Consider the following 27,136-nt stretch of genomic DNA (forward strand, 5'->3'; position numbering starts at 1 on the left):
GAACTAGAGAAAACATAAAAGCTTGCTTTGATCTGAAGACCTCTATACATAAGCAGGACACCTAGTGCAAAAAACTGTAAAACATGTGGACAACCAACTACTACAGTGATGCAGCCAACTTGGTAGTCAACCTTGTGGACAGATTATAAGCCAACAAGTTTCACTAAGGCAAGAACTAACTAGGCAGAAAAATAGTTAACTAAAGGCAGCCAGCTGAGTATGATAATTTGTGCAACTGGGACGAACAAAAAGCCAACTAGTAAAGCCAACTAGAATATGGACAATTAGGTGCACCAGCAGGGCACCTACGGGGGAAACTCGAACACGGAAGCAGAGCAACTTGTGCAACTCAAACAGCATATAGACAACCTAGTACAAATCAGGAAGCAAACCTAAGCATGACAACCTAGCAGCCAACCTAGTACAATGCAAAACATATGGAAAGCCAACTAATATATGGATGCAGCTAACTAAGCAGACAAATTGTGCGGATGAACAACATATAGACAGTCAACCTAGTGCAAAACAGCAAACCAACTAAGCAGGACAAGTAATGCAAGTGTAGACCATATGGACAACCACTAGTAAAACTAATGCAGCCAACTGAGCAGGCAACTTGTGCAAGTGAACAGTATGTAGACACCCAACTAGCACAAACTGGTGCAACTGCAGAACATAAGGACAGCCAACTACCATATGAATGAAGCCAACTAGATAGAATTTTGTGTAACTAATAGAAAATTTCTACCTAAATCTCTACCAACTTGTGCAACTGAACAACATATAGACAACCAACCTAGTACAAACAGGAAGCCAACTAAGCATGACAACTAATGCAAAGTGCAGAACATGTGAACAACCAACTAAAAAGGGATGCAACCAACTGGGTAGAATTTTGTGCAACTAAACCAAAAACTAGTTCAACCAGCCATTGCATTGAACACATCTAGGACATTATCTACCAAAAACAAACCGCAGCAAGGACCAGACACATGGTATATTGGGCGCACACGTACCTCAAACCGCAAAAATCCCAAGCACCACTCGGCCATGACCAACAAAACACTCAGTAATGAATCCCCACCATCACTACCCCTTACAACTGCATAAAATCGAAGCAAGCACAGAAAGGGGCGAGAAAAGGGACCCTATGCAGCCCGCCAGATCCGCCACCGTCAACCTGGCCACGGCCTCATCCCCGGTGATGAGACAGAGAGGGGGAGGACAACAGAAGGCCTTCGCGGATGACTGCATCGACTGCAAATCCCAACAACCACTCCACTGACACCAACGCACCCTCCTACCATGAATCCCCACCGCCACCAACGACCTCGAGACGACCTAGACCCCCGGCGACGAGATAGAGAAAGGGAGGACAATAGTAGGTACCTACAACACCAGCGAGGACCAGCAGCGAATCCACCCTGCGGTCCAGCAACGAATCCGCCGACGATTTGAGAGCCGCGGCGCGATTCCGCCGCAGTTGCGGGGCGAGAGCGAGAGCGAAAAGGGGGGGGAGGAACTGGAATGCCATGGAGAGCGGAAGAAATGGGGGAGAAAACGGCTCGCGTTTCGAAATCGCCGCCCATGATCTCCTCTACACGCTTACATGTGGGTCCCCATTGTCTGGATAACGACACAACCGCGCGGTGGGAGGCCTCCCGACCAGGCGACACCTGGCACTCGCATGGCTCGATCATGACGCAATCGAATGGCCAGGAAGCAGCCGCTCATTCTCTCCAGATAGCGCGTGCGTACTTTTTAGGTTTTAGGGTATAATTATCACTTTCCACGGCTCAGCACTCCACCGAGCTCACTTTTGTGCTCATCAATCAGAAGTGAAAAACCATTGTTAGTTATTTCGAATCTAGATGAATATAAAAATTGACCAGTGAGCGAAAGCATATACGCTCAAAGAAAACTTATTAACTTTCTCTCGTTACCATCTTCTCTAGTGGTGTTTCAGTCATTGTACCGCATGCTCTGATTTATTTTTATTTTTTTGAGCAAAGGTTGAATTTTATTTGACTTAAAATGAAGCATTAAGAGGATACAACTGCAATGATCACACAACCGGCTTCTGCATAGATAAAATACACACATTCAACACCACAACACACACACACACACAAAGAGAGAGAGAGAGAGAGAGAGAGAGAGAGAGAGAGAGAGAGAGAAACACACCAGCAATAAAGCAAAGCCGGACCAAAGCTATACCTTGGAGAGGAAAAATGAAAAAATCTCGAAGCAATCGACAAATTGCAACAACGATCATATTCGCACCAACTATCTCTTCACACCACAAGGACAACACGGAAGGTTCTTTAATGACAACGCCTCTAGGAACACCGCGCAAACACCATCATCATCGGATCCAACCACCTAATGCCAGACTCTAGATTTTCTCCCTGAAGAACAATTCTGGCCATATCCGAGCAATGTCTTCAATAATGTAACAATGCAAGAACATCGTCATTGTCATGTGTAACCAACTCGGGTCAGGCCTAGGGTCTTCCCCTCGGAGCTTCAGACCAGTACTCGAGAAGCACCACAAAACTAAAGTTAATAATGTGTAGTCACCACCACTTATCCATGATCCCAACAACTACATGCATTACTAGAAATCCCACCGCCGCCGTTATATAACCATACCCTCTACTTCAAGCTTTCCTCCATAGATTGCATCTCATAGTCGAAGGAAATTGACCGGAGCGAGAGCCGCCAAAACTCACAGTGGAACCTTTGACTCTACCCACAACCTTGTTAGATGAGTTCCCGACATTAGCCACTGGATCTGAATAGAAGAACCCTCACCATCACGAAGACTTTGAAGTCCACCGCAATCCGCAGCTCAAGTGACCCGCCGGTGTCGCCACGGTTAGATCTAAAGGAGAAATCCTTCCAAATCAAACACCGATAGAGACATTCGCTAATCTGATCAGATGCGACCACTAGCAACAAAGGGAGCGACCAACACCAACCCTCGCAAGCAATTGCCACTGAGAGAGCCACATGCGTCCAAGCGGAAACCAGTTTGGCGGAAAAAAAATCTCGCCAGGAGGCTGACCATCTACATCGACAACTCAAGACCGAGGTGGTATGCGGCACTTCGGAACCAGCCCGGCCTGAAGACCAGCTGGCTGTAATTTTCCGGCGTATAGCTCCACGAAGCTCCTTCAAAATTTTCAAGACAGAGGTGGTCTATAACAGCTCGGATGCGGTCCGGCATTGGTGCTCGGCTGCTAAAAGACACTACCGCGCAGGAAAAACTTTAACCCGAGGTGTGGCGTGAAAATTGCCAGATGTCTGATAAAGGCTAAGGGAACCTAGCTAGAAGGGACTCCTGGGATGCCCGACGTGTGAACTCTTCAGATACACCTCAGCGATCCTCGAGATCAGAGATGGGAACAATTGTCGAACCAGCTTTCAAGACCGACGACCGAAGACATACAACACTTAGGAAGAACCGAAGAGCATGCCCGACTTGAAGACCGATTCAGGAGCTACCAATGGTGTCCAGGATTAGGGTTCACTCATCAGGTTGTCTCTCAGCCAGGTGGGCCGGGCCGGCGAGCCCCCCTTGGCGGTTCATCAAGGGGCCATACTAAGAAGGCCTATTGCGATATACAAGGACAATCAATAAGCCTTAGCCTTCAAGACAAGGACTCCTAAGTCGTGGAGGACTCCTCTCCAATGACGTAGCCGGCTAGAACTCATGTTATCCTAGGTCTCTGGTAACTTATATAAACCAGGGCTAGGTTAGTCGATTGATCATACTCTACACAAAACAATCTCGTATTAGATACCTGTATTTTGTATTATACCCCAATACAATAAACACAAGCAGGACATAGGGTGTTATCTCCTTGGAGAGCTCAAACCTAGGTAAAATTGGGTGTTCTTATTACCATCGCTTCAAGACACTTAGCTTGATCCCTACCTCGAGATCTACCGGATTTTGCTCCCTCAGGTAGCAACACCCGAAAATAGGTACTACTAGTAATTGGCTTGGATTTCCTCATTACCTTCTAACCTTTACGGAATTGAGCCGAGTGCTAATGCATCAAATGTATCCATTATTTTGTAGCACAACTTTAACAAACTCACCGTACATAATAATTTTTTTTCATGCCAATTGTTTTTTGTAATTTGGGTTAATAGAGTTGTTTTTTTTGTCTTTTGAAACTTGAGTGTGCAGGGACGAAGTGTGGTTTGAGAAGGTTGGGGGAGGTATTTCATGGCGTGAAGATACGTTGACTTGTGCCCGGGGAGTCAAAACAAGCGAGGTTGCTCGGTGCCTTACCATTACTATGTTCCCCTAAAAATTATTACTTTGTGATCATGTCACACTTGTAGTGAAATTTCCCCCAAAAATGCAACAAATTCTAGAACACTGACGTCCATCTTTGGCTGCAAAATAAGTGTACTTTTTTTAGAACGGAGACGCACGATGCGTCCGGCTTTAAATTAATAAAGCCCACCAGCAGGCAGCATCCATAGGTAATACATAATAGGGACAACAGTTTTAACAAGCTAAAAGGGCCGAAGCCAAAAAACAAAGGACAAGCAGCTGACCGCCGCCAGGAGATATAACAAAAATAGCAGTGCGACAGGCAGCCAGCCAAAGGGTAGCCAAAAAAGCTCCAAAAGCATCAACTTAGGCTCGGACCTCAACTTGGATCGTGCGGATCCGCTCCATGGCTTCCCGCATCCGATCCGCATCACGCCGTTTCCCCAACGGAGTCCATGTCTGTAGGAACACATGGCATTTGAAAATAATGTCAGCAGGGTGGTTAGGGAACTTGTGTTCGATCGTCATCTTATTGCGAATGGTCCAAAGAGACCAGCACAGCGCCCCTACGCATCGCCACAATACACGACCGAAACTGCCCCTATACGCAAGAAGGAGCCTATGCAGGTCCGACGTCGAGTTGGGGTTCCAGGTTTGGTCGAAAGCCGAACGGACGGCACTCCAGGCGAAACGGGCCAGGTGGCACTTGAAAAAGATATGGTTGGCATCTTCATGCTGACCACAGAGCGTGCAAGTACCATCCGAAGGGCCATGTCTAATGGCAATGTTGTTGGAAGAAGGAAGCCGATCTCGGAAGAGTTGCCAAAGGAAAATTTTGATCTTCAGAGGGATGGCCGCTTTCCATAGCCCCCTAGCTATGTCTAGTGACGGTCCTTCAGTCATCTTGTTGTAGAGGGATTGGACCGAGAACTTCCTAGAGTTCGTGAGGGACCAAGAGACCGTGTCCTTCTCGGGGAGAAGAGTGAAGCCTTGCACCTTAGCTAGGAGCCCATCCCAGCTGGCGCGTTCATGAGTGAGGAGTGGCCTTTTGAAGGAGATGGCAGGAGGGTTACATCTAAGCGCATCGGCCACCATAATGTCAACGTTGGTAGCCAGTTGTTAGATGGCAAAATGGCTCTGCCAGAGGGGCTCCGGACCAAGCCAGTGGTCGAGCCAAAACCCGTAGAAGCCCCATTATTAACATTGAACTTGGCTCTGAGAGTGAAGGCAGGCTTAACAGTCTGGATGTCGTTCCAAAAAGACGATCCCTTCGCCTTTGAGGCAAAAAAAATCCGTCCGGAAAGTATTTGGCCCGGAGGATTTCAGCCCAGAGCCCTTGCTCGTTTTGGGAAAGTTTCCAGATCCACTTGGCAAGGAGCGCCACATTCATAAGTTTGGAGTTCAGGATCCCGAGACCACCAAATTTCTTGGGGCGGCAAAGCGCCGCCCACTTGATAAGGTGGTATTTCTTCTTGGTCCCAGTTTCTTCCCAAAAGAACTTAGACCTGGGTGTGTCCAGTTTGGCGTGAACACCGTCGGCCAACAGGAACATGCCCATAGTAAATACGGGTAGGGAAGACAGACTGGAATTAGTCAGAATCAGCCTAGCCGCAGAGGAAAGAAACCTGCCACACCAGGGGCTAACCCGATTCGCCACCTTGCCATATAAGGGTTCCCATTCGAGGATTGAGATGTGTTTGTCCGAGATGGGGAGCCCTAAGTACTTAAATGGAAAACTCCCTAGTTTGCAATTAAGTAGGTTGGCAATGCGGGTGGCCTGGTGATCGTCCATCCCTATGGCGATCACCTCGCTTTTAGCAAAGTTAATCTTCAGGCCAGATATGATCTCAAAAGCGAGGAGGATGAGCTTGATCGAGGCTATACTAATATCGTCAGGTTCGAAAAGGAGCAGGGTGTCGTCCGCGTATTGGAGGAGGGTGATCCCGCCGGGGCACAGGTGTGGGACCACGCCCCGGACGTGGCCCGCGGCCTTGGCCTTGTGAACCATGGTCGAGAGGGCATCAACGACAAAATTGAAGATGAGAGGCGAGGAGGGGTCACCTTGTCTGAGCCCACGTTTGTTATGGAAGAAATTCCCAATTTCTCTGTTAATAGATACCGCTGTCTGGCCTCCCGAGACCAGCTGCATAGTGCGGTGGATGAATCCCGACTCGAATCCCTTCCGAGTGAGAACTTCTCGAATGAACTCCCAGTTCACTCGGTCGTAAGCTTTCTCGAAGTCCAGCTTAAAAAGCACGGCCGGATGGCGTGTGCGTTTAAGTTCGTGAACAATCTCCTGCAAGACCACCGGGCCTTCCAGGATGTTACGGCCTTTGAGGAAGCCGGACTGGCTGCGGTCGATCACACGTTGGGCGACCGGAGCCAGCCGCGTGGTGTAAGCCTTGGAGCAGATCTTGAAGGGGACGTTGATAAGAGTTATAGGACGGTATTGCTTAATCGTATCGGCCCCCTTTACTTTGGGAATGAGACTGATGACGTCGTAGTTAAGGCGTGAAATGTCAACCGTACCTAGTGCAAAACCATTAATTATATCGTAGAACGTGTCCTTAAGCGCCGGCCAAAACCGCTGGAAGAAAATCACCGGCCATCCGTCCGGCCCAGGCACGGTTTCAGTTTTCATCGAGCTAAGCGCTTCATCAATCTCCTGAGTGGAAAAAGTTAAAGCGAGCCCGTCGTTTTCGGCCTGAGAGACCCGTGATTCTTCTCCCCAGAAGTCGTCACGCAGGCGCAGGCCCTTCCCCTCTGCCGTACCCAGGAGAGAGAGGAAGAAATCGTAGATGTGTCTCGAGATCTCAGCCTGGCTAACCAGAACCCCCTGGTCTGATTGCAGTCGCGAGATCATGCATTTCCATTTACGGCCATTGGCAAAGGCGTGAAAGTAGCCGGTGTTCGCATCCCCCTTGGTGACCCACTTGACACCACCCCGACGGCGCCAATATTCCTCTTCTTCCCTGAGGATGGCCAAGACTTGGTTCTCTAAGGCATAACGACTAGCCCACTCAGCCTCCGAAAAGGGTCTGGTGTCTGCCTGAATGTCGAGAGCTTTAATTTCTTCGAGTAGAGCTTCCCTAGCTCGCTTTGCCTCGCTGCCGTGATTTGCTCCCCATCCACGGGGGAAACCACGCAGGGCACCGGCTGCCGAGATCCAAGTGTCCAAGGGACCCCTGGAACAGCCCCTCGAAGTTTTGGCACGCTCCCAAAGAGCGAGAAGCAAAGGGATGAAACCCTCTACCTCGAACCACCCTGATTCGAAGTAGAACCGCTTGCTACGTGTGATCCTGTCCTCCCAGAGGACAAGATCAACGGCACGTGGTCAGAACCGATGCGGGTTTCCGCGACCAGGGTGCACATGGGAAAGATTATTTCCCAGTCAGACAAGACAAACACACGGTCGAGGACACTACGGATCGGATTGAGTTGTTTGTTGGTCCACGTATACCTGGCCCCAGTCCGAGCGAGCTCATGTAAGGCGTAGGCCGCAATGGCGTTGTTGAAAAGGGAGATCCTATTCCAGTCTATGTTGTCATTGTTCTTGTCTGCACTCGACCGGATGAGGTTAAAGTCGCCCCCAAGGACAATTGGAATGTTAGCAGCTTGCTTGGCCCCAACCAAGGCTTGAATTTTGCGCAAGAAATCGGCCGACCGCGAGTGATTGGCCGGACCGTAGACACAAACAATCGCCCAGGTGGCGAGCGAGGTTCTATGCTTAATCGTTACAGCAATGAAAAAAGAACCAACGTCCCAGGTTACAATGTCACACACATCAGAATTACATCCCAGAAGAAGACCGCCCGAATGACCCGCGGAAGGTACCCAACCCCACACGAAACGGTGAAGAGGATCGTAAGCCGAGAGATCCCGATAAGTAAAGTCTACTTTGATAGTCTCTTGGAGAGCTACGATGTCAATGTGTTCGCGAGCAATATACTCCCTAAGTTGCGTGCGACGGCCCGAGTGCCCGCAGCCCCGGATATTCCAGAATATGTAACGCATCAGACGATATGATTGCGAAGGCGAACCCCAATGGAGGTCACCGGTTTTGCCACTCGTTTCTTAGCCGGGGCACGGCTAGTCATAGGCGCTGCAGCAATCTCCCTGGTTGCAGCAGCACCCTCCGACAGGAGCAGGGTGGGGGAATCCGCAGACACGAGGGGGGCGGGGTTCTCCACCGACGTGCCCGCGTCTTCCCTGGCCTTAGCCGCCGCAGCGGCTTCGGCCAGAGCCGCTTGGGCCTTCTCACGAGCACGAATAAGGGACACAAGCTCCCCACGGTCCTCACCTAAGTCGAAACCGCTATCGTCTAAGATCGAAGCAATTTGAGGATCGGTTAACGCGTTCAGAATCTTAAAGGAGGGGGTGGATTACCTGAGATTTCCATGTTCTTATCAGCCAGGCGGAGTTGCGCGCTCTCCAGGGAAGATAGGTCACCCAGCGCCGCTTTGGCCCGAGCGCTGGGCGCGCGCTGAGGGACCGGGGACGCCCGAGAGCGGCGCGCCTTGGCCGCCGTGCCCGCAGAGCCCAAGGCAGCCTGAAGATCCACCACGGCCGGCGCCACCGGGGACGGGAGCGCGAGCGTGGCGAGCTTGGCAGTAGGTTTCCGCCCGGCCGACTTTTTGGGCGCACGACCAGATCCCCCCGAGCTGCGGCGGCTGGACAGCGGGGTGACAACAGCTGGCTCATTGAGCACCACGCCCGAGTCCGAACCCGGCAGACGAGGGGAGGCAGGCCTGTCAGTCAGCGCCAGACGGTCGACCGCAGGCAGCTGCGCCGAGCCCACCAAGTTGAAAGCCCCCACCAAGGCGCGGGACGGGGGTGGGCTGCTCCCAGCTGTGTCCGCAGTCGCCAAGGCCCCCGGCAACGCGGGCTCCTTCCCCTCGTCCAGCGCCAGCTCTTGAATGCCCAGCTGATTCCAAGTCTCGGTGTCGATCGACGTATCGGGCAGACTGTCCTCAGGCTCTACATCCTGGCCGGCCATGTCCACGTCCATAGCGCGACCCAATCCACCAGTGGAAAGGCCACCCTTGGCCCCACGGTCAGGCCCCTGCGGGCTGGCAGACCCGCCGGTCCCCGAACCAGGCGGGCCGCCATTCTTGTCTCCCGGGTGTGGGGGGTTGTTGTTGGGACCAGGCGCCGCCGGTCCATCCCCAGGGCGCGTAGGCAGTTTCTCCACCTCCACCCGGATGTCATAACCCTCATGATTGAACCACACTTGCACAAACCCGTTCATCTTGTCAGGAGCACGAACACCAAACTTCATCCTCACCGGTCCCACCCGGATAAGGGAACGATCATCCACCACGATCGGCCTTCCCAGCATCTTGAGCCCCTCCATCAGACGATCAGCACGGCGGTGCTTCTTGGGGATGGCATGGAGGCGAAGCCACACCTCAGGCATGTAGAGGGGGGTAATCGCTTCCTGGATCGAGTCACGCACCAAAACCGTAATGTCATGGATGGAGAGGAAAAGTTTACCACTTGTCTTGGCCATGTGCAGCAGATCAGCAGACGGGAACACCACCGCAAAGTCATTGTCGCCCACTTGTTCAATCTGCCAATCCCAATCACCCGCCACCATGTGCTTGAGTTCCTGTTTGAGCACACCCAACGAGAGCCTCCCTGGCTCCGCTGAGAGGATGGCACCATTGACAACCTTCGAGGCCTCTGCGACGGCCTGCGAGTCCTCCTCAAACTCCATACAGAAAAAGCCCTCGCCCGGGATAGCGCTGCCCATGATCTGGAGGAGCGGCTGCTTACCCCGTGAGGGACAGTAGGCCGACGCATGGCCCTCCAACTTGCAGATCACACAGAGTGGGAGGAAGGTACACTTGGCCTGGAAATGACCGGTCCGGCCACATTTGAAACATTCTCCTCCCTCCTTCTCGACCGGAATGGGGGCGGCCGCCGAGCCCCGCGGCGCATCGACCGCAGCCACTACGAGCGGAGCAGCCCCAGCCCGCGCCTTCTTCGCCAGCGGGTCGCCATGGCCATCGCTAGAGGGGGGAGATCCTGTGTCTTGCGCTCCAGTTCACGCCGCCGAGAGCCATGCTTGCGCTTCTTCTTCTGTTCTTGTTGGCCCCACCATGGGGGAGGAGGACCCCAATCCCCCTCACGCCCTTGGAAGCCAGATCCAGAGTCCTGGCCCTGGAAACCACCATGCTCGCGCCCAGATCCGCCGCCCTGACCGTGGGAGGAACCACCGCCGCCGTCCGCGTGCCCTGCCCCCTTGGCCCGCTGGCTGCGCTTCGCCTGCTCCCGGAGGGCCTTCTCACGCCGCCACTCCTCCGGGCGCGGGGGCTCCATTGGGCGCTTGTCAGCACGGCGGTCGCCCATGGCCACCACCTCGGCAAAGGACCGCGAGAGAGGGAGGGGGGAGGAATGGGGATGAGGGATCTGATGGGGAGACGGTGGCGCCGCAACTCACTTTGTCGAGCCGGAAACCCTAACGAGGGGTCGTGGCACCCCCTGCGCAGCCATATGAAGCGATGGCTAGCAAGCTCTCGGCCCCCCCCCTTGCCAGGCCGAGCCGGTGGGCCGCGCGGTCCAGGTCCAGGGCCTTGGGCCGCACCAAGGAGCACGACAGACAACGGGCCGAGCGGGGCCGGCCCAGGCCCAGAGGGCAGGATCTGGCCCAGGGGCAGGGCAGGCGTCAGCAACCCTAGCGACGTACCCACCGCCGGCGCCACCGCCGCCGCCCGCGCCGCCACAGGCCCCGACGGCTCCGTCGAAGGCAGGGGAAGGGCAGGCCAATCCTCCGTCGACACCGGTGTCGCCGCGGGCCCCGAGCACCTAGGGGAGCGCGGGCGCACCAGATCGGCCCCCGGAGCGCGCGAGGAAGAGGCCTCCGGCCTCCAGCAGCGGACCGCCGTTGCCCGCGATCCCCCACCGCCCGGCGCAGAGCGACGGCGCCGGTCACCCCGACCAGCCCCGCCGCGAGCACATACTCACCAAAAGACGCCCCCGCCGGAGGGGGGGTAAACCCCGGGGAGGAGGTCCCGTCCTCGTCGTCGGACTCGATCCCCGACAGGGCCCAGAAACGGCCACCGCAGCTCGCCCGTCCTTCCCCAGGAGGGCACGCCAGGGCGGCGGGCGCCAGGGCGCCGCAGGGGCCCCGTCGGACCAGGACCCAGGCCGCCTCCGCGCGAGTCGCCACGGGTCGCCTCCAACGGAACACTCGATTCGAAATCCATCCCTGGTCTTCTCTAACCAAATATGTATGACTAAATCAAAAAATAAGTGTACTAGCTAGTATTGCGTTGATTCACGTCACATGGGTTGCGCTAGCAAGAGTCCTTGGAATGAAAAACACAACCATGTGGATGGACATTTTAAGCTAAAGTCCTAGCCATGAGTCTTTGCCCTTCTTTGAACAAAAGCGGGTGAAAGTGATGGGGCGTTACGTGTTGAAGTTTCCAAGTAACCATTTTAAGGTAAAGGTACAACCAATGATTCCGCACCCGTTTTCACAAATTTGGGGCCTCTTTAATACATAGGAAAATGGAGGAAGAATGCATGAATAGAAAAATTTACAATGATTACGCTATTCATATATTTGATGCAAAAGAAAGGACCATAGTGAGAAAGCGGAAATTTTCCTTTGGTTTAAAGAACAACAAAGGAATTTTATGATCCACTCTAACCTCTCGTTGACATTCCTAAAATGTTGTAACTAACATAGTATTAACTTAATATTAAATTTGCATATATTTTAACCTTAATTTGACTATGCCTTTTAGGATTCCCGTGTTTTCCTATTCTTGCAAATCAAACACGCAATTATGCAAATTCATGTGTTTTCACCATCCTCTGTTTTGCACGTTCGACCGGTCCCTCATAACGCCTGACCAACACACGCACGTTCCTTCCTGCCAATACCGGTGCATGTTTTAATCAGACTGTCATTTGGCTGGATATAAGTGATAATAACATTATCCAATTGATGTGGTTGGTCGGTAAAAGGTTTCCAATTAAAAGGCAGGCTCTCGTGAATTGGCTCATCCATGCAAATAATGTGGTCCACCGTTTTCTTAGACTAAAAGGGGGGCTTATCAGAATGAAACCAGAGTAACAAGGTCTTGTAATATGGGGGAGATCACGAACTAGACGTGTTCTCCAAAAACAAAAAGGGGGAATACAAGTCTCTCCCAGGTACATGCGGCCTCCGTTGGACGTACCGACACTGGCAGCAGTGTTCAGATCGACGGCCTCTGCTGGTCTTTACGACAAGGGTGGTGGCTCTCGACAACCGCAACAAGGAGGTTAAGGGTCATGGGGCTAGTCGCAGCGGTGCAAGGGGCGGTCAGATGCGGCGATGTGGACGCCCACTAATGGTGCAAAAGGAATTTTCCAGCTGTCGTCAGGCCGGATCTAGGCCCGTGCAGGCCTGTGTCCTAGAAGGAAGATTTTAGTCAACGCAGGGTCACACACCGACGATTCCCTCTCATTATCTAGCACCATGGCAGTGGCATGGTGGATGATGCAGGTCGACGCGCAGTGGTGCAGAGTGGCAGCGACCGCATCCCCTCCACGACATGGACGACTTCCCGATGGTCATGGTGATGTTCGGAGGTGGGAAGAAGTCCCATCAATACGCTAGCGCTTTTTTGGTATGACGTTTAGTACTAACTGGTGCGACTATCGGAAGATCCAACATCAAGATGGTGACGGGAGCACCGCTTCATGTCTGGGGTGAAAACCTTGTCCTGCCCTTTACTGGTCAGGCTCAACAGTGATGTACTTCTTGCTGTTGAGGGTGTTATCTCCTTGCTCAAGGCGTAGGTGTTACCTTGTTGAAGGTGTTGTCTCCTTGTTGTTGTATACTGGCCTCCATTGGTTGGTCTCGGCCAGTGGCGGAGACAAGCCCCAGGCTGCCCGGGCGGCGGCCTGGGTCCTGAGGCTTGGCTCCTTCGTTTACTGTAGTGGATTTTACACTGTTTAGCACTGTACCAAGTGATTGGCCTGGGGCTTGCCCGGGTCGTGGCTTGATCCTAGCTCCGCCACTGGTCTCGGCAATCATGGTAAAAATCCTTGTCCAGAACATCTCCGACCAGACGTGGCAACAGCGGAACGAGGGTGTTTATTCTTTCTTGGAGGCGTTGTTGTGGAAGAAGTCAATTTAGTTGTAGATGTTAATTTCATATCATGTAATGGTTCGATCATGATTATTTATGCTTTGTAGTGTACTTGTTGATGTCTTTCGACTTGTTGCCTTACATCAACTATAATAAAAAAAGGTTCTGTGCATCACAATGATGCAGAGATGCGACAAGCAAGAAAATGAAGAAGGTCAAATCAACACATGGGGCAAATGGATTTTAACTTGAAAAACCCCTCCTGTGAGAAGGGGGGAAAGGGCAACACTGGCAACCCAACACTGCAACTTGCTGAGAAGCTCCAACACCGACGTCGATAAAAGCTGACCTCCACCACTAAACATGCCCGCGGTCTGGAGTGAGAAGTGACTAATTCGAAAACGCATGTAAGGTCGCAAGGAGGGAAAGGAACCGCTTGGGCGCCATCTTCGCGAGCATCAACCGCTTTCCCCAACTTCCACCCCCGTGGACAAACTCAAGCTTTCACCAAGAACTACACCGACCCACCCACCAAACCTTGAGGAAGGGTGTGTGATAGCACTATGGGTATCCCAATCTTTTGATGAGAAACACACAATCGATTTAGGTTTAGATGCATCTGACGATCCGACTACAACGTGTAATAATGCACTTTGTAACCTCGAACCATATTCTTTCAAATTTGGAAAATGGAACATATATTAATTCGCCGTTGGGAACAGTAGCATGCCCCACTACTAAGAATTTGTTTGTGATCATGTCATGTGACCCATATATGCACCTGCCTTTCTACTTCGTGCTGAAACCTGAAAAATGTTATGCTTTGTAACAACATTACTGCACTCTTGCAGTAAGTTCTCTAGCTACCACACCGGCCAAAAGTTGAAACGAACTCTAGAACACTGCCGCCCAGTTTAATTTCGCTGCAAGCCAGTGGGCATGACTAAGCTAGCCTTGCGTCTGCTTCACATCACATGGGTTAGGTTCCTTGGGATAGCAAATAGAAGGATAAATAGATGGACATACTCATTTTAAGCTAAAGGCCCAGCTTCGAGTCTGTGCCCTTGTTCAGGCAAAAAGCGATGCAACGGTCGACTAGGATGTATCACTGTGAAGCTTCCCAGTCACCATTTTAAGCCAAAGGCACAGCCATGAGCCTGCACTACCGGTTTGCACAAACTAGTGAAAAAGGACGGTCCATCATCACTTCACGCCTGAGCCTGACTGGCGCCGTTGGTGGTGGAGAGTGGAGGCCAGCCATACGACCCGATCCATGGCTGTGACCGGCCTGCACCCGCATCAATGGCGCGTAGCTAGAGTGTGCCAGCCCTGCATATATAGTGCTAGCTAGAAATGAACAGTGGGCTGTGCCATGCCGGTTCATATTCGGGGAGGAGGAAACTGCCCACATCAATGGCTGGCTGTGAGCCTGTTAGCCTGTGACCCGCCTGCACCCGCATCAATGGCGTGTAGCTAGAGTAGTGCTAGAAATGAAGAGGGGATTGTGCCATGCCGGTTCATGTTTGGGAGGAGCAAGCTTCGTGGAAGTTGCGAGTCCAAACTCACATCGCATCATGTCATTTATCCATGGATCGGAGGTAATAAAAAGAAGGTTTAGTTTTCGTGGAACGTAGTAGCTCGATCGAGCTCGGTGTGAGCTAATCGGGGGCCGGGCAGCTTCCCCGAAGTTGCTAGCTTGGCAATGCATATAAATTTAAAGGACACCGCCCGGCCACTCTCTCACCCCGTAGCTACTACACGGAGAGCAGAGGTCGAGGAACGGGGTCCATAGCCGCGTGTCTCCAAGCAGGGGCCGCCGGCCGGCTCTGCTCCGGTCGTCTGCAACTACGATCTTGGACGGCGGCATACTAGTCCGACATCCGTCGCGCGGAGACAGCCGCCGGCACGGCGGCCCCTGCGCGCGCGGTTGCACACAGCACACAGGTACGTTATTCATCCGGCCTATGTCCAGAGTTCATTAGTACCATACTCCCTCCGTCCGAAAATACTTGTCATCAAAATGGATAAAAAGAGATGTATCTAGAATTAAAATACGTCTAGATACATCTCCTTTTATCCATTTTGATGACAAGTATTTTCGGACGGAGGGAGTACGTACTAGCTACTTAGTATGGATATATAGAGTTAAAAAAACAGTTAGTATGGATATATGTAGCTGCAGATCAGAGACCAACTTCTTCATTTACCTTGTAGTTGTAGTACTATAGTAGTTGATCTGATTGCTAGCTAGCTAGCTGGACTGGCTTATGTAGTGTCGCTTAGTTAGCTTGGGCAGTTAATTTGTTGCACGCATACATCTGTGCAGTGGCAGAGCGTGACGAGCAACTAGGACTAGGAGTGGCAATTTTTAAAAATCTGAAAATAAAATGTGCATGAAAATATGTGCGACTAAATACACACCCGAATGAGAGAAAAGAAACTAAAGTTACACGACAATCGAACATACCGTAAAATCATACGGCTAACCTTTTCTCACACACACGTTCCCCTCCCAAGCACAACCTCACTCTCTCTCTTCCTCACCTCTAGCAGCCATGGATGGTAACAGAGCTAGTGAATGACAGAATGGGTGATTCTAGGAGGGCTAGCAATAGAGGAATTTGAAGACCGATGCTCTGTGGAGAACGAAATTTTCAGATGTAGAACTTGCAAGATCCATTCATGGAATGCTCTACATTTGTCTTAGTCATACTCCCTCCATCCGGAAATATCTAGACGTATTTTAATTTTAAATACATTTTTTTTATCCATTTTCATGACAAATATTTTCGGACGGAGGGAGTATATTTTAGTGGACCTCCCTGTAACCACGCGTCGGCCAGAATGACACGAGGTGATGGTGTACAGCTGGTGATAGTGCACTGCGCCTGAAGCTGGACTGCTTGGTCTCACGCGAGGCGTCGAGGTAGCTCTGGGTTTTTTTTTCGAGGTAGCTCTAGTAAAAATACTACTCCATCCGTTTCAAAATAAGTGACTTAATTTTATACTAGTTTTAGCATTTGCATTTTTAGAAGCGGAGGTCGCAACCCCCTTTGGCCTCCAAGAAGCTCAGCCAGTGCATCATACTGGTGATGGAGATTCAAAACGCCGGCTACTATGGAGGTAGTAGAATTGTTTGCATGCTACAAAAAAGAGTAGAATAGTTTGCACTGCAGTGTACCATCCTGCTAGGTGAGATGATTGACTGTGCAGTGCATACACATGCATCTATTATATTTTTTTATCAGCGATACAAAAAAAACAATTAAATATAAATAATTAAATATAAAAATAAAGTATATACCTGGATTTATCGTGCATGCATGTAAAGTACTCCTTTCATCCAAAAATACTTGTCGGAGAAATGGATAAAAATGGATGTATATAGAACTAAAATACTTTTAGATACATCCATTTCTCCAACAAGCATTTCCAGACAGAGGGAGTATATATTACTTGATGTAACAAGTATTTTTTTTCATCAATCCATTTACAGTATGTAGATTAATAAACACATTGACTCTAGCCGTGATTTTAGTTTCCTACATTGGACAAGTGAAGTGTGGTAGCTGCTCACAGACACAATGGAACAAGTTGACATTTGGGCGCCCATCTTGGCCGATCCACTTCCAAGCCAACAGGTATTCACTTTGTTCATCAGTTCACATATCTATGTCAGAGACGAGACTAGTTGGATGCTTGGTTTCATTTCAATATTTCAATATAAAAGTGGAGCCTGCCTATATATCTAAACTATAAATCGCAAGTTATCTGAAAGAAGAGTATAAGCACAACCAAAATGGTCAATAAAAAGTATTGAAGCATACTCCATGGTTTATTCAAGCTTCATTTTAACTGGATGTAATATATGCCAACAAGCATAGTTCATATACGATCCCCACTCTTTAGATCTTATCAAATCTGACTTGGATATAGAGTTCTCAACAGGCTCGTCGAAATCCCGACACAATAACAACATATATTTCATTGTTCTTGATGATAGGCGGAGATTAAAGTTCACTTAACATATGTGGATTATGGCACCATGGACTTTCAAGCACTCTTGGAAGGACCCCATGATTTGGACAGATGGCTGAAAGGTATGATGTTTAATTGTTGTGGTCTATTCCAAACTTTGTTACACAAGCAAGCAATTTATCCATGGTTCGACATTGAAAACAAATAATGTATGATTCCATGCAGGTGAATTCATTCCTACTTACATAAAGGAAGCGAATCTAACACATGAGGCAAGATTTTCGCACATCCAAAAGTACAAACTTGCAAAACAAATGAACGTGGCAAATGGCATTGAAAATATGTTTCATCATTGCAGAATGAACGCAAATTTTATTCACCAACTAGTGATCATGGCATGACAATACAAACACCTATGCCCGAGAAAGAGGAGGCCCCTGCCACCACAACTCTCAACAGCGGAGGAGAAGAGGAGGAGATGAGAGAGGGAAGAGGGGCCATATTGTACCCGCCGCCTTGTCACCGGAGAAGCAGAAGGCTTGCGGCCACCGCCACACCACCAGAGAAGGGGACCTGTGATCTACTAGGTATGAATTATGAAGGCTCCATTTGCTTCAATGTACCATTTGTCATTGTCTCAAGTAGTTAAACACATATGCTATGTGCTTCAGATTACATACCAAATAGTGGTTGGAGGCATGGACGTCGTGTGAGAAGTGGGCGTGAGAGAGGAACATGGTGGATAAACATAGCACCATGCTCCCGGGACTTGCATGCAAGTGAAGGCCAAACACATCGGAGCAAAAGAAACAATGACCATTGGACATCTGAAGAGGTGAAAGAACTAGTGGATGGCGTATCTGTATATGGGGTTGGACCATGGACTAAGTTGAAGAATGAAAGGTTTCCAATATCAGTTCGAACAGCGGTGCATCTTAAGGTATAGTCAATTGGTGATTAATTGCACTAAAGCACAAGCATTACATGCTCTCTCTGCTAAGTGTTTTTTTGTATTTCACACTTTGTCTTTCAATCTTTTATTTATCTATATATATTTTATTGTAAAAGATGTTAATTTTATGTTTTGTTTAATCTTTCAGGATAAGTGGAGAAACCTAGTGAAAGCCGTCACGGTCGGGCCCATATCTAAAAATAAGATTTTATATCATAATTTTATCAAAGTCATCATGGAGCACCACTGATTTTTCATCTCTTGCATTTCTTGAATTCCAGGGAAATGAGAAAAGAAGGATCACGCCTCGTCTAGATAAGGATTGCGTCGAAAAGATCAAGAGGCTAGCAGCTGATTACCCTCGAAAATGAAGTGAAACATCATACAGTACTTTCGGTGTAGCAGTGACCCCGCAACAAGAGTTCTGTAATTTTTCCAGAACTGCGAAGCATAGGCGGTCATATTAAGTGCGTCGAGAGTAGAGTAGATTGAACCATTTGGATGGAGCAGCTTCTATCTTCTGCCTAACTGCCCCGTGAATGGGAATAGCGCTCGCTCCTCCGACCTGTTGGCTTGCCGGTTTTGCTACAGTGCTGTAATTAGCTTGACCTTTCATTTAACACCATGGCACATTTTGCTGGAAGCTTATGGTCTTATGATATGAATGGTGAATGGATATGCACATTTACACACACTGCTTTATTAAGTAGTCTCACTCACTCCGCTCGAGGAATAATGCAGTTGATGGCTCGAATCGAGCACCTGTGACACGCCTCGACCTAAAGCTTGGTGCCGCTGCCTCCAAGCAGCAGGTTTCTTCACCACTCTGCTTGTACCTTGAGCGGTCGTCAGGTGCCGGAATGGCTGCTTGTACCTTGAGACCAGCCAGCAGGCTGAGTACTAGATAGGATAGTTTCTTTCTTGCTGCTGTATGCAGTGGTTTGTTGTGGATCCTGGGAATAATTTTGGTTGATGACGATATCCTGTCACTCACTCAGCCGGTCTGATTGTTTGCACCGATACTCTCTTGGGTTTCATCCATTCTGTAAAAATTGGAGCCAGGATACGTCCCTCTTGATCTTCTCTAGAAAGGAATTCAGTCTGTACCCTTGAAGATTTCAATAGGCGTTCAGGTCATTACCGAGCTTAATTAGAAATGGATACCATAAAAGATGTATAGTTCAGCAGTTACCTTAAAGTTTATTTATGGTGCAGAAACAACACAATTGTTCAGGTGTAAAACTTTTGCTCGATGCCTGAACCTGAAGAAATGCTACTATTGTTCATCAGAGTCAGAGACCATGCATTTTGGTTCAATTGCCTAATGTGGTTTAAGTTACATTCTCACCGCCTGATTTAACCATAACAGCTATACATATACCCGTAAAAAGAAAAGCACAGCTATATATACACTGTGGCTGGCTATACAGAGAAAGTCTGGATATGGTACTCAGCTATGGCTTTTGCCCGGAGAACATGATGAATGACCTCTGCACCTTGCTGCTGTAGTTGATCAGGCCACAGGATCTGCACAGGTCTTCCAGCTCTCCTTCCGTGAAGAAGTTGTAGCTGCTGTTCACTGGCCCAACAATCTGCAGCACATAGCAGAGACGGTGCATCACGCTAGGTAGCCTCTGCCATGCAGAAAATAAGCAGTAGCACTAGACGATCAACGACTTTACCTGCCTCAGTGGCCTTAGTGCGTCAATAGAGAGAGGGCCGCTGTTCGTGGGGGTGGATAAGAAGGTTGTCGCCACAAAGACACCGCCGGGCTTCAGCACACGGCTGATTTCAGCTATCTGGTTTTCAAACAGCAGTGGGAAATATCATGGTGATGAATAAGTTCATATGACAAAAAGATAGGTACACAGGTCAGATGCCTTGTTCCTGCACAAAGCTGTTGAAAGCAAACTAACTAAGCACTAAACTGTCGTGGTTGACTTTATAGACGCACTCAGCAATCAATAATTAACAGAAATAGAGAACATTATTTCTCATGTAATGCCCAAAGTGGTTTAAGCTTTTGGCTAATTGTTCAGTGGACTCTGGCAAATAAAATAGTAATTCCGAAGACACCAGTTTTAATAGTAGAATATTGAATCAAAAAAGTGCAAAGAAGACAGGGACTATACCGCATTTGAAGGGGATGGCCAACAGTGGATAGCGGCTCCAGCATGAATGGCATCAATTGAACTTGAAGCAAAAGGGAGCCTCGAAATATCAGCCCTTACAAGTGCAAGGTTCCTGCAGGACCAAAAGAAAAAAAAACAGTAAGTAATTGCTGTATTGTACTCAGAACAAAAGGAACATTCTGAGGTAGTAACAGATTGAAGTAAGGGAGCAGATTGTCACATATCGTTCAATTACGTGCTGAACACGTAGATCGTACTCTTTTGTGTTATTAAACTAAAATAAAGCACTAGTTTCCACACAAAAATTTGTGATGGCCCAAGTTGTCTACTTGACGGTTTGTTAGAGTTGGATGTTCCAAGGCATATTTTCAAGCCTCACAGGAAACGCTCAAAATAAGCACGAAGGAAAGCTCACGTGTTCATAGGGGTTTCTTCTTGTTTGATGTAGTCATAGCATTGTCGGAGCATATTCTCCGAAAAGTCCAAAGCAATCACAGATGAGTATGCCCCAGAGCTTGCAAACTTCCTTGAAAACAAGCCACTGCCGCAGCTGACATCAACGAGTATACCACCAGCGACTGATTGGAAATAGTCTTGAGCCATTTGGAACTGATAAAGCCAACGGTACATCAGAATTATATGAATAAAAACATGAATTGACATGAAAGAGTGATGATCATTTTTTGTTGCAACACCAAAACATGAAGCACGAAATCTTACCTGCGATGGGTGTATGAATTTACAGACCATATATGTAAGAAGTGGAACTTAATGAGAAGTAGCAGCTTAAGGCTATGGAACAGAAGAGTGAGGCAGCCTAGAAATGTACCTCTTCATCGCGGCCAGGGAAGCCACTGCGATTGAAGTTCTGACGCCACCCCCTCTCATAAAGAAAGGAGACGAGCGGGCTCCTGAACAGCTCGGTTCTAGCAGGCTTGAGTTCACTGTATTCTTTCATTCCTGAGGTGACAGTGAGATCCAAGAAGACATCTTTGCTGGTGAATGACTTGTTGCATTTTGAACACTTGAATCCGGACCTATAAATCGCTGGCCTGGGACATGCGTAGAAGCCGAAAAAGCATAAATCCTAATCCAACCAATTGATATGCATGAGAGATGAAGGAAACTCATGGACTTTGGACATACAGGTTCATGCCTGGTGGCTCTTTCCTTATCAGCGGTTCATAACAAACAGGGCATGCAAACACCTCAGCTTTCTGCTCATTTTTTATGTCCTGAAGCTTTTGACATAAACGAGCATCAGTTTTACACAGTATGAATAATGTCGCAGCTCAGCATAACATCAAACACCTGGTGTGCAAAACATTCATTTATGCTTAACACAACCTGTTCAGTAAATACAATACAGTATTAAACAAGAGGCTTCTTTCCGGAAGCACACATGAGCAATTTGTTAGCAAGATCAGATCTAGAGTGTTAAATAGTAGTACTACTTCTGTCCCTTAATATAAGGGACAGAGGGAGTACAAGCTAGATTGCAGAGACCAGGCATCCTATACATGTAAGGAAACAGAAATGCAGATATCAGCAGCTGCATAACCATTAAGCTCGGTAACTAATCTACCATGTGAGGTCCAATCTTGGGACATCATGGCCAAGTATCAGCAGCGAAGGTCATGCATGACTCAGGACATCATCTCCCCAAACTGAAAACCTCTGCTAAACTTGGACCAGCTTGAGCCCACTGATTACTGTACTGAGGTTAGTGCCAAAGCCCCGCCGCGGCATAACACCAAACATGTGGTGTGCGACAACCCATTCTCCATTTCCTAGTAAACAGTAAGCACAACCAGCTCCCTTCTTTCCTAAGATAGAACCAGCTAGTCTTGGGTGCATCCGTACCAAGTCGAGGGCGATAGCTGCCTCCAAATCCAGATGTCAGCCGGTATATGACCATTGAGTCACGCGAGAGGCTCAGTCTTTCCTCTCGTTGCCAAATACCAGCAGTGCACGCCATGACAACACATACCACCTCCCCAAACTGAAAAGGTCTGCTAAACTTACGCCTAGGTCTCGATCGGTTACTCTACTAAATACAGTACAAAGCTTGGTTCCTGCTGCCAAAGCCCCGCCTAGGCATAACACCAAACATTTGGCGGGCGACAACCGTTCCCCCTTTTTTCTAGCAGACTAGCAAACATAACGCGTTCCCTTGCCTTCCCTGGGATGAGAATCAGCTCGTGGGGTAGGTAGGTACGTACCGGGTCGAGGGCGATGGCCCCCGCGGCGGCGACGGCCACCCGGCGAGCCGGCAGCGGCAGGCCCGGGCTGCGGCCAAGGCGGCAGGGGAGGCGTGGGGGATGGAGCGACGAGGAGGAGGAGCAGGAAGCCGCCGCTGCTCTGACCGCGAGCTCCATGGGAGCTGCAAAGCAATTGCAGCCTGGAGTGTGGTGTGGAGACGCGCCGGGGAAGCGAAGGGAAGGGAAGGAAAGAAATGGTGTTTGGCAAGCTCGGGAAGCGGAGCAGGGGTGTGGTGGTGGTGGTGGGCTCAGCAGGCGTGGCGCCAGCCCCGTCCGTTCGTTCGCGCCTTGCCCGTTGGGTCCAGATTTTCTCTTTTTAGATGGGCAGCACTCGACGTCGGTCGACCGACTAGATTCCAGATCGGTCACCTCCCGAGCCCTTGGGTTCAGGTATAATTACAGTCGTTGGATCAAGTCAACCCCTTCTCATGCACGACTCGTCCTCTCTGCCACACTCGCGTTCTACTTCTACACTAGGAAAAAAAATGGGATCGCCGGCCCGCATCGCAACAGATCATTGGTAAGGTCGTCTGCCCCGGGAGGTCGGGACACAGCACACAAAACCCGCCCACCACTTGCATCACCACCAGATGCTCGTCGCGGAGCCCACTCGTACTTGCAGCGATCAAGCGATAGGTCATCACCATTGCAACCGACCACAGCATATCCGCCCTGGTAGTCGTAGCATCCGATGTGGCTGGGCCCAACATCATCGGCACCCCTAGATGACCGCCGATACGATGAGGGTGTCATCTATTTGCCACCGGGATGGTGCTGTAGCCGGTCGCAACAACCGCCGACCACGGTTGTGGCACACGTCGATATCTGCTCTAGGAATTCTGACAGTGCCCAAATGTCGTTGGTCGCAGCATCCGGCGCCGCTAGTCCCATCACCATGACTTGTCAGTTCCAGCATCTCGGCCCGACGGCCGCAACTCCGCTCGACGGTCCCAATATCGTAGTCGTCGGTTTCAGCATGCTCGGTCGATACTGTAGCTCATGGCGTCACCACTCATACATCTATTGTGGTCGGTTCAACATCCTTGACTCGTTTGGCTGGCGTTGCAAAATAGGCATTGAACGGTGGACCGGTTGCAAAGATTGGGGTGGTCTAATGCACACTATGAAGAGAGCCAACAAGACAACACCCCACCTTTTCTACAAATGTCGTTTAACTTTGCAAGTGTGGAGGATGGTGAAGGAATTGATCGGTTTAGTGACCTTGCCGATGGATCGATGTGCAAATAGGGATGGCAATGGGTACCCATTACCCGTGTACCCGGTGGGTAAAAACCCTATTAGGGCAAGGGTATAGGTTAGAAAAATACCCATGGGTACACAAATAGGAAAAATTTAAAACCCATTGGGTATAGCGGGTACGGGTATGGTTTAGTATAACCCATACCCGTGTACCCATGGACACGCATATAATTTGATTAATAGGCAATTACTATTACTAGCTGAGTGCCCGTGCATTGCCACCGAATATAACTTCACACGTCTCTCACCATCGTTATTCGCCGCCAATGTTGACCCAGCCTTGCTAGTTGTTTCATTGTTATCGACGAACCCACGATAAGCCTTCTTGTGGTCCTAGTAAACCCTCCTTAAAGCGCTCATCCCACAAAATAGTATGACCTCTTTCTTACAAAGTACTACCAAACCATATACATGTGGCTCAAACTTGAATTCCAGATATAAATACTTATCGTCATGAGTGAAAAAAAAGGATCCCCATGCCTTAACCAAATCTCGTATAGCTTGAGGAACACTGGCCATCAAGTAAACCACTATGATTGTAATTCCAAAAGCTTTACTATTGATAAAACCATATGAAACAGCAAGCGCAGATGGCAAATGAGTCTATGGCTCCATGCTAACTACAAACATGTACTTACGTAATAGTATTCAAAACGAATCCCTGTTCATGCCAAAAGTAAAAAATAGAAGAGGCTCAACAATACTGGAATACATTTAGAAAAGGTCCTCTTGCCTTAAGAGTGACAGTAAGCAGAGGTGACGGAACATGATTCAACGACTTGCAAGACCATGTTGATGAACAATTTAAGTAACCGATCTTGTCCTGAGTGAATTATCCTCCTGCTGTTGTACGCCTGCTTCTCATCCACCAGGATGGTGATGTGTACACTCAGGCACACCGTCGCGACCACCTCTGCTGGCGAGGGCATCAAACCCTTTTCACTGCTAGGTCAAGGCCATAGCTGCAAGTGGGTGAATTGTAAATATTCTCAAATTCAAAAGGATGCACCTCCGTACATTCTCTACCCTGAATAATGCTTCATTTCAGAAAAAGATTCTCCCTTTCACCATTAGCTCATTAGGAAGGAGAGATAATCTTATGAGTAAAGCAATATGCTAAGACAAATTAAATGTGATCGGGTTCGTTCAAACATACTAAACATTATGAAGTACATAGAAATGCCATCCACGATCAAACACATTTAATTGCACAATAAAACTATAACTTTGTGGATGGAGACTCTGGCATGCATGTCAGTATGGAAACAATAACAAATAGGTGAACTTGGCACACAATAACTTCGCCTGAGTGCTCATGGTGTGCATTATGTGATCCGGAACAATTTAGCAGAAAAATAAAGGTGTACCAATGTTCACGGAGTACCTTATGTAGTTACGTTTCTAAACTGCAATATGATACATGTTGTGAGGCCGATCAGACCAGCGGGAGCAACAAAGGCGGACAGAGGAGTCAACGACCTCGATGGACACCAGCTGTGAGGACGATCAACCAGCCGGCGACGGCCGCCACGAACAGCCAAGCAATCCTTCATCTACATAATTAGCATGACCATGGAGCACAAATAATCACGAGCTACTCATGTAGAAAATGCACGGCCAGTATGGATGACTGCTTAATATGGTAACAGGTCAATATGAAACAATTTGAATCAAAATGAAACAATTTACTGATTTATAGGAAATTATCTGGACAAAATATTGGTAGAAAAGAATTGCACATAACTTTTAAGAAACAAAGTTCTAGGGACTGATAGTCCCCTGTAAAGCTATTGTAAGTAATCATGTACTGAACCATAATAGTAAACTGGAGATGTTGGATATTAAGATAATACCTTCTAATCCAGCACAAGCCACTAATCACTGGAATCATCTATTACAGTCAATCTACCTATGACCATATTTATTGAAATTTCCTCCGACAGCCAAAGGAGTTCTGTCACGGCAGATGCTGTCCTTATGGCCCCAATGCAAGTAAAGTAGCCACGGTTTCATCAAGTCAGGATTCTAAACACAACTCAGTCACAAATCGCATGGAGCACAAACACGACCTGCTATATTTCTCTGATTTTCATCGTCGCAGCAGTAAAAGATTTAAGTCTGATGCTTTCCCTATTTGCCCAAAGTAACTAATTCCTAAGATAACAAACTGAGCACAACACACTCACCAATCTCATGGACTAAAGAAACTGCAGACACTGATTTCCACACAAAAATCACAGGCAGTACTAAACCATTTACCTCTTTGGCCATCCCGATGTGTTCTTCCTTGGCCTCACCTCATCCCCACTTGGTGTCCCTCGGAGGAGGCTCTGCCCATGATGGTGGGGATCCTAGGCTGCTGGGTAGGTAGATGGTGCGAGTCGGGGCCTGCCAGCGAAGTCCCTCTCCATGTCATCCCTACCAATCTCCGTTTGACAGGGGCGCTGAACTGCATACATCGACAGTGGCCGCGTCCGCTTTTCCTGACGATCCAGATCCAGTGGAACGGGATCGACCAGCACCGCCGCTGCGCTCCTCCTCCCTCCCTCCCTCCCCCTCTCTCTCTGCAGGCAAAAGGCCTCCAACACCGCCACTGCGCTCCTGCTCCTCCTCCCTCCCTCCGCCCTCTCTCTTCTGTGGGCGAAAGGGACCCATCACCGCCGCTGCTCTCCTCTCTCTCTCTCTCTCTCTCTCTCTCTCTCTCTCTCCTCTCTCTGTGGGCGGATCGCAAGGTGTCGTGCGTGGGTACGGGACGTCGAGCACAACCGGCGGCGGGAGAGAGATGGGATCGGGGGTGAGGGTTCGGGGAGAGCAACTTAATGTACTCGGGAGTCAGGGAGAGAGACGTGATCTGGGGCGAGGGGTGGGGAGAGTGGGACATGGAACGTGTGTGCATCTGTGGCGATGTTTTTTTCTGTTCCGAGCGGGGACGGGAGGGCGTGGCGGTTTTTTTTCTGTTCCGAGCAGGGACGGGAGGAGGTCCATGGGCCGAATATCGGATGAGTTGCCGGCTTGCGGGCTGGATTTTGTGCGGGCGTGTGGGACACTGCGGGATGGCTATCGTACGAGGCGGGGGATCGAACGAGGTGGTCGAACCATCACAACGTTCGATCCCCCTTTAATAGTAGAGATAACAATGAAACTTGTGTGTAGCTGCTGGTAATTTCAGAAAA

The 27,136-nt window shown here is 49.3% G+C and overlaps 3 protein-coding genes across 5 annotated transcripts in view; 1 reads left to right on the top strand and 2 right to left on the bottom strand.

Moving 5' to 3' along the window:
* Positions 1 to 17,698: 17,698 nt before the first annotated feature.
* Positions 17,699 to 18,913, top strand: LOC119336433. Its single transcript, XM_037608449.1, has 4 exons — positions 17,699 to 17,945; positions 18,030 to 18,298; positions 18,459 to 18,491; positions 18,592 to 18,913. The coding sequence occupies exons 1-4, from the start codon at positions 17,756 to 17,758 to the stop codon at positions 18,679 to 18,681; spliced, it is 582 nt and encodes a 193-aa protein (XP_037464346.1). The 5' UTR covers positions 17,699 to 17,755; the 3' UTR covers positions 18,682 to 18,913.
* A 630-nt stretch (positions 18,914 to 19,543) lies between these two features.
* LOC119336429 (uncharacterized methyltransferase At2g41040, chloroplastic-like) lies at positions 19,544 to 22,911 on the bottom strand. Of its 2 annotated transcripts, none has more exons than XM_037608446.1 (7): positions 22,665 to 22,911; positions 21,589 to 21,677; positions 21,272 to 21,494; positions 20,858 to 21,051; positions 20,443 to 20,554; positions 19,993 to 20,109; positions 19,544 to 19,902 (listed from the first exon to the last, which is right to left on the bottom strand). In XM_037608446.1, exons 1-7 carry the CDS (start codon positions 22,818 to 22,820, stop codon positions 19,765 to 19,767), a joined length of 1,029 nt encoding a protein of 342 aa, XP_037464343.1. In that variant the 5' UTR covers positions 22,821 to 22,911; the 3' UTR covers positions 19,544 to 19,764. The 2 variants fall into 2 exon arrangements, with proteins under 2 accessions (XP_037464343.1, XP_037464342.1); XM_037608445.1 differs by having other exon boundaries at positions 21,589 to 21,683.
* Positions 22,912 to 24,499: 1,588 nt separating this feature from the next.
* LOC119336434 (putative clathrin assembly protein At2g01600) overlaps positions 24,500 to 27,136 on the bottom strand; it is an 8,276-nt gene continuing 5,639 nt past the window's right edge. Inside the window, exons 4-5 of one of the 2 annotated variants that reach the window (XR_005162468.1) lie at positions 25,348 to 25,516; positions 24,500 to 24,925 (exon numbers count right to left, since the gene is read on the bottom strand). Coding sequence is in view for 1 of the 2 variants with exons in the window: in XM_037608451.1 (XP_037464348.1) it covers positions 25,470 to 25,516 (47 nt within the window). In the remaining variant the exon portion in view is untranslated. Of the gene's footprint in view, positions 25,517 to 27,136 lie in introns of both variants that reach the window. The other variant, XM_037608451.1, reaches the window with a different exon arrangement.

This window comes from Triticum dicoccoides, chromosome 7B (genome assembly GCF_002162155.2).
Source record: "Triticum dicoccoides isolate Atlit2015 ecotype Zavitan chromosome 7B, WEW_v2.0, whole genome shotgun sequence".
Taxonomy (NCBI): Eukaryota; Viridiplantae; Streptophyta; class Magnoliopsida; order Poales; family Poaceae; genus Triticum; species Triticum dicoccoides.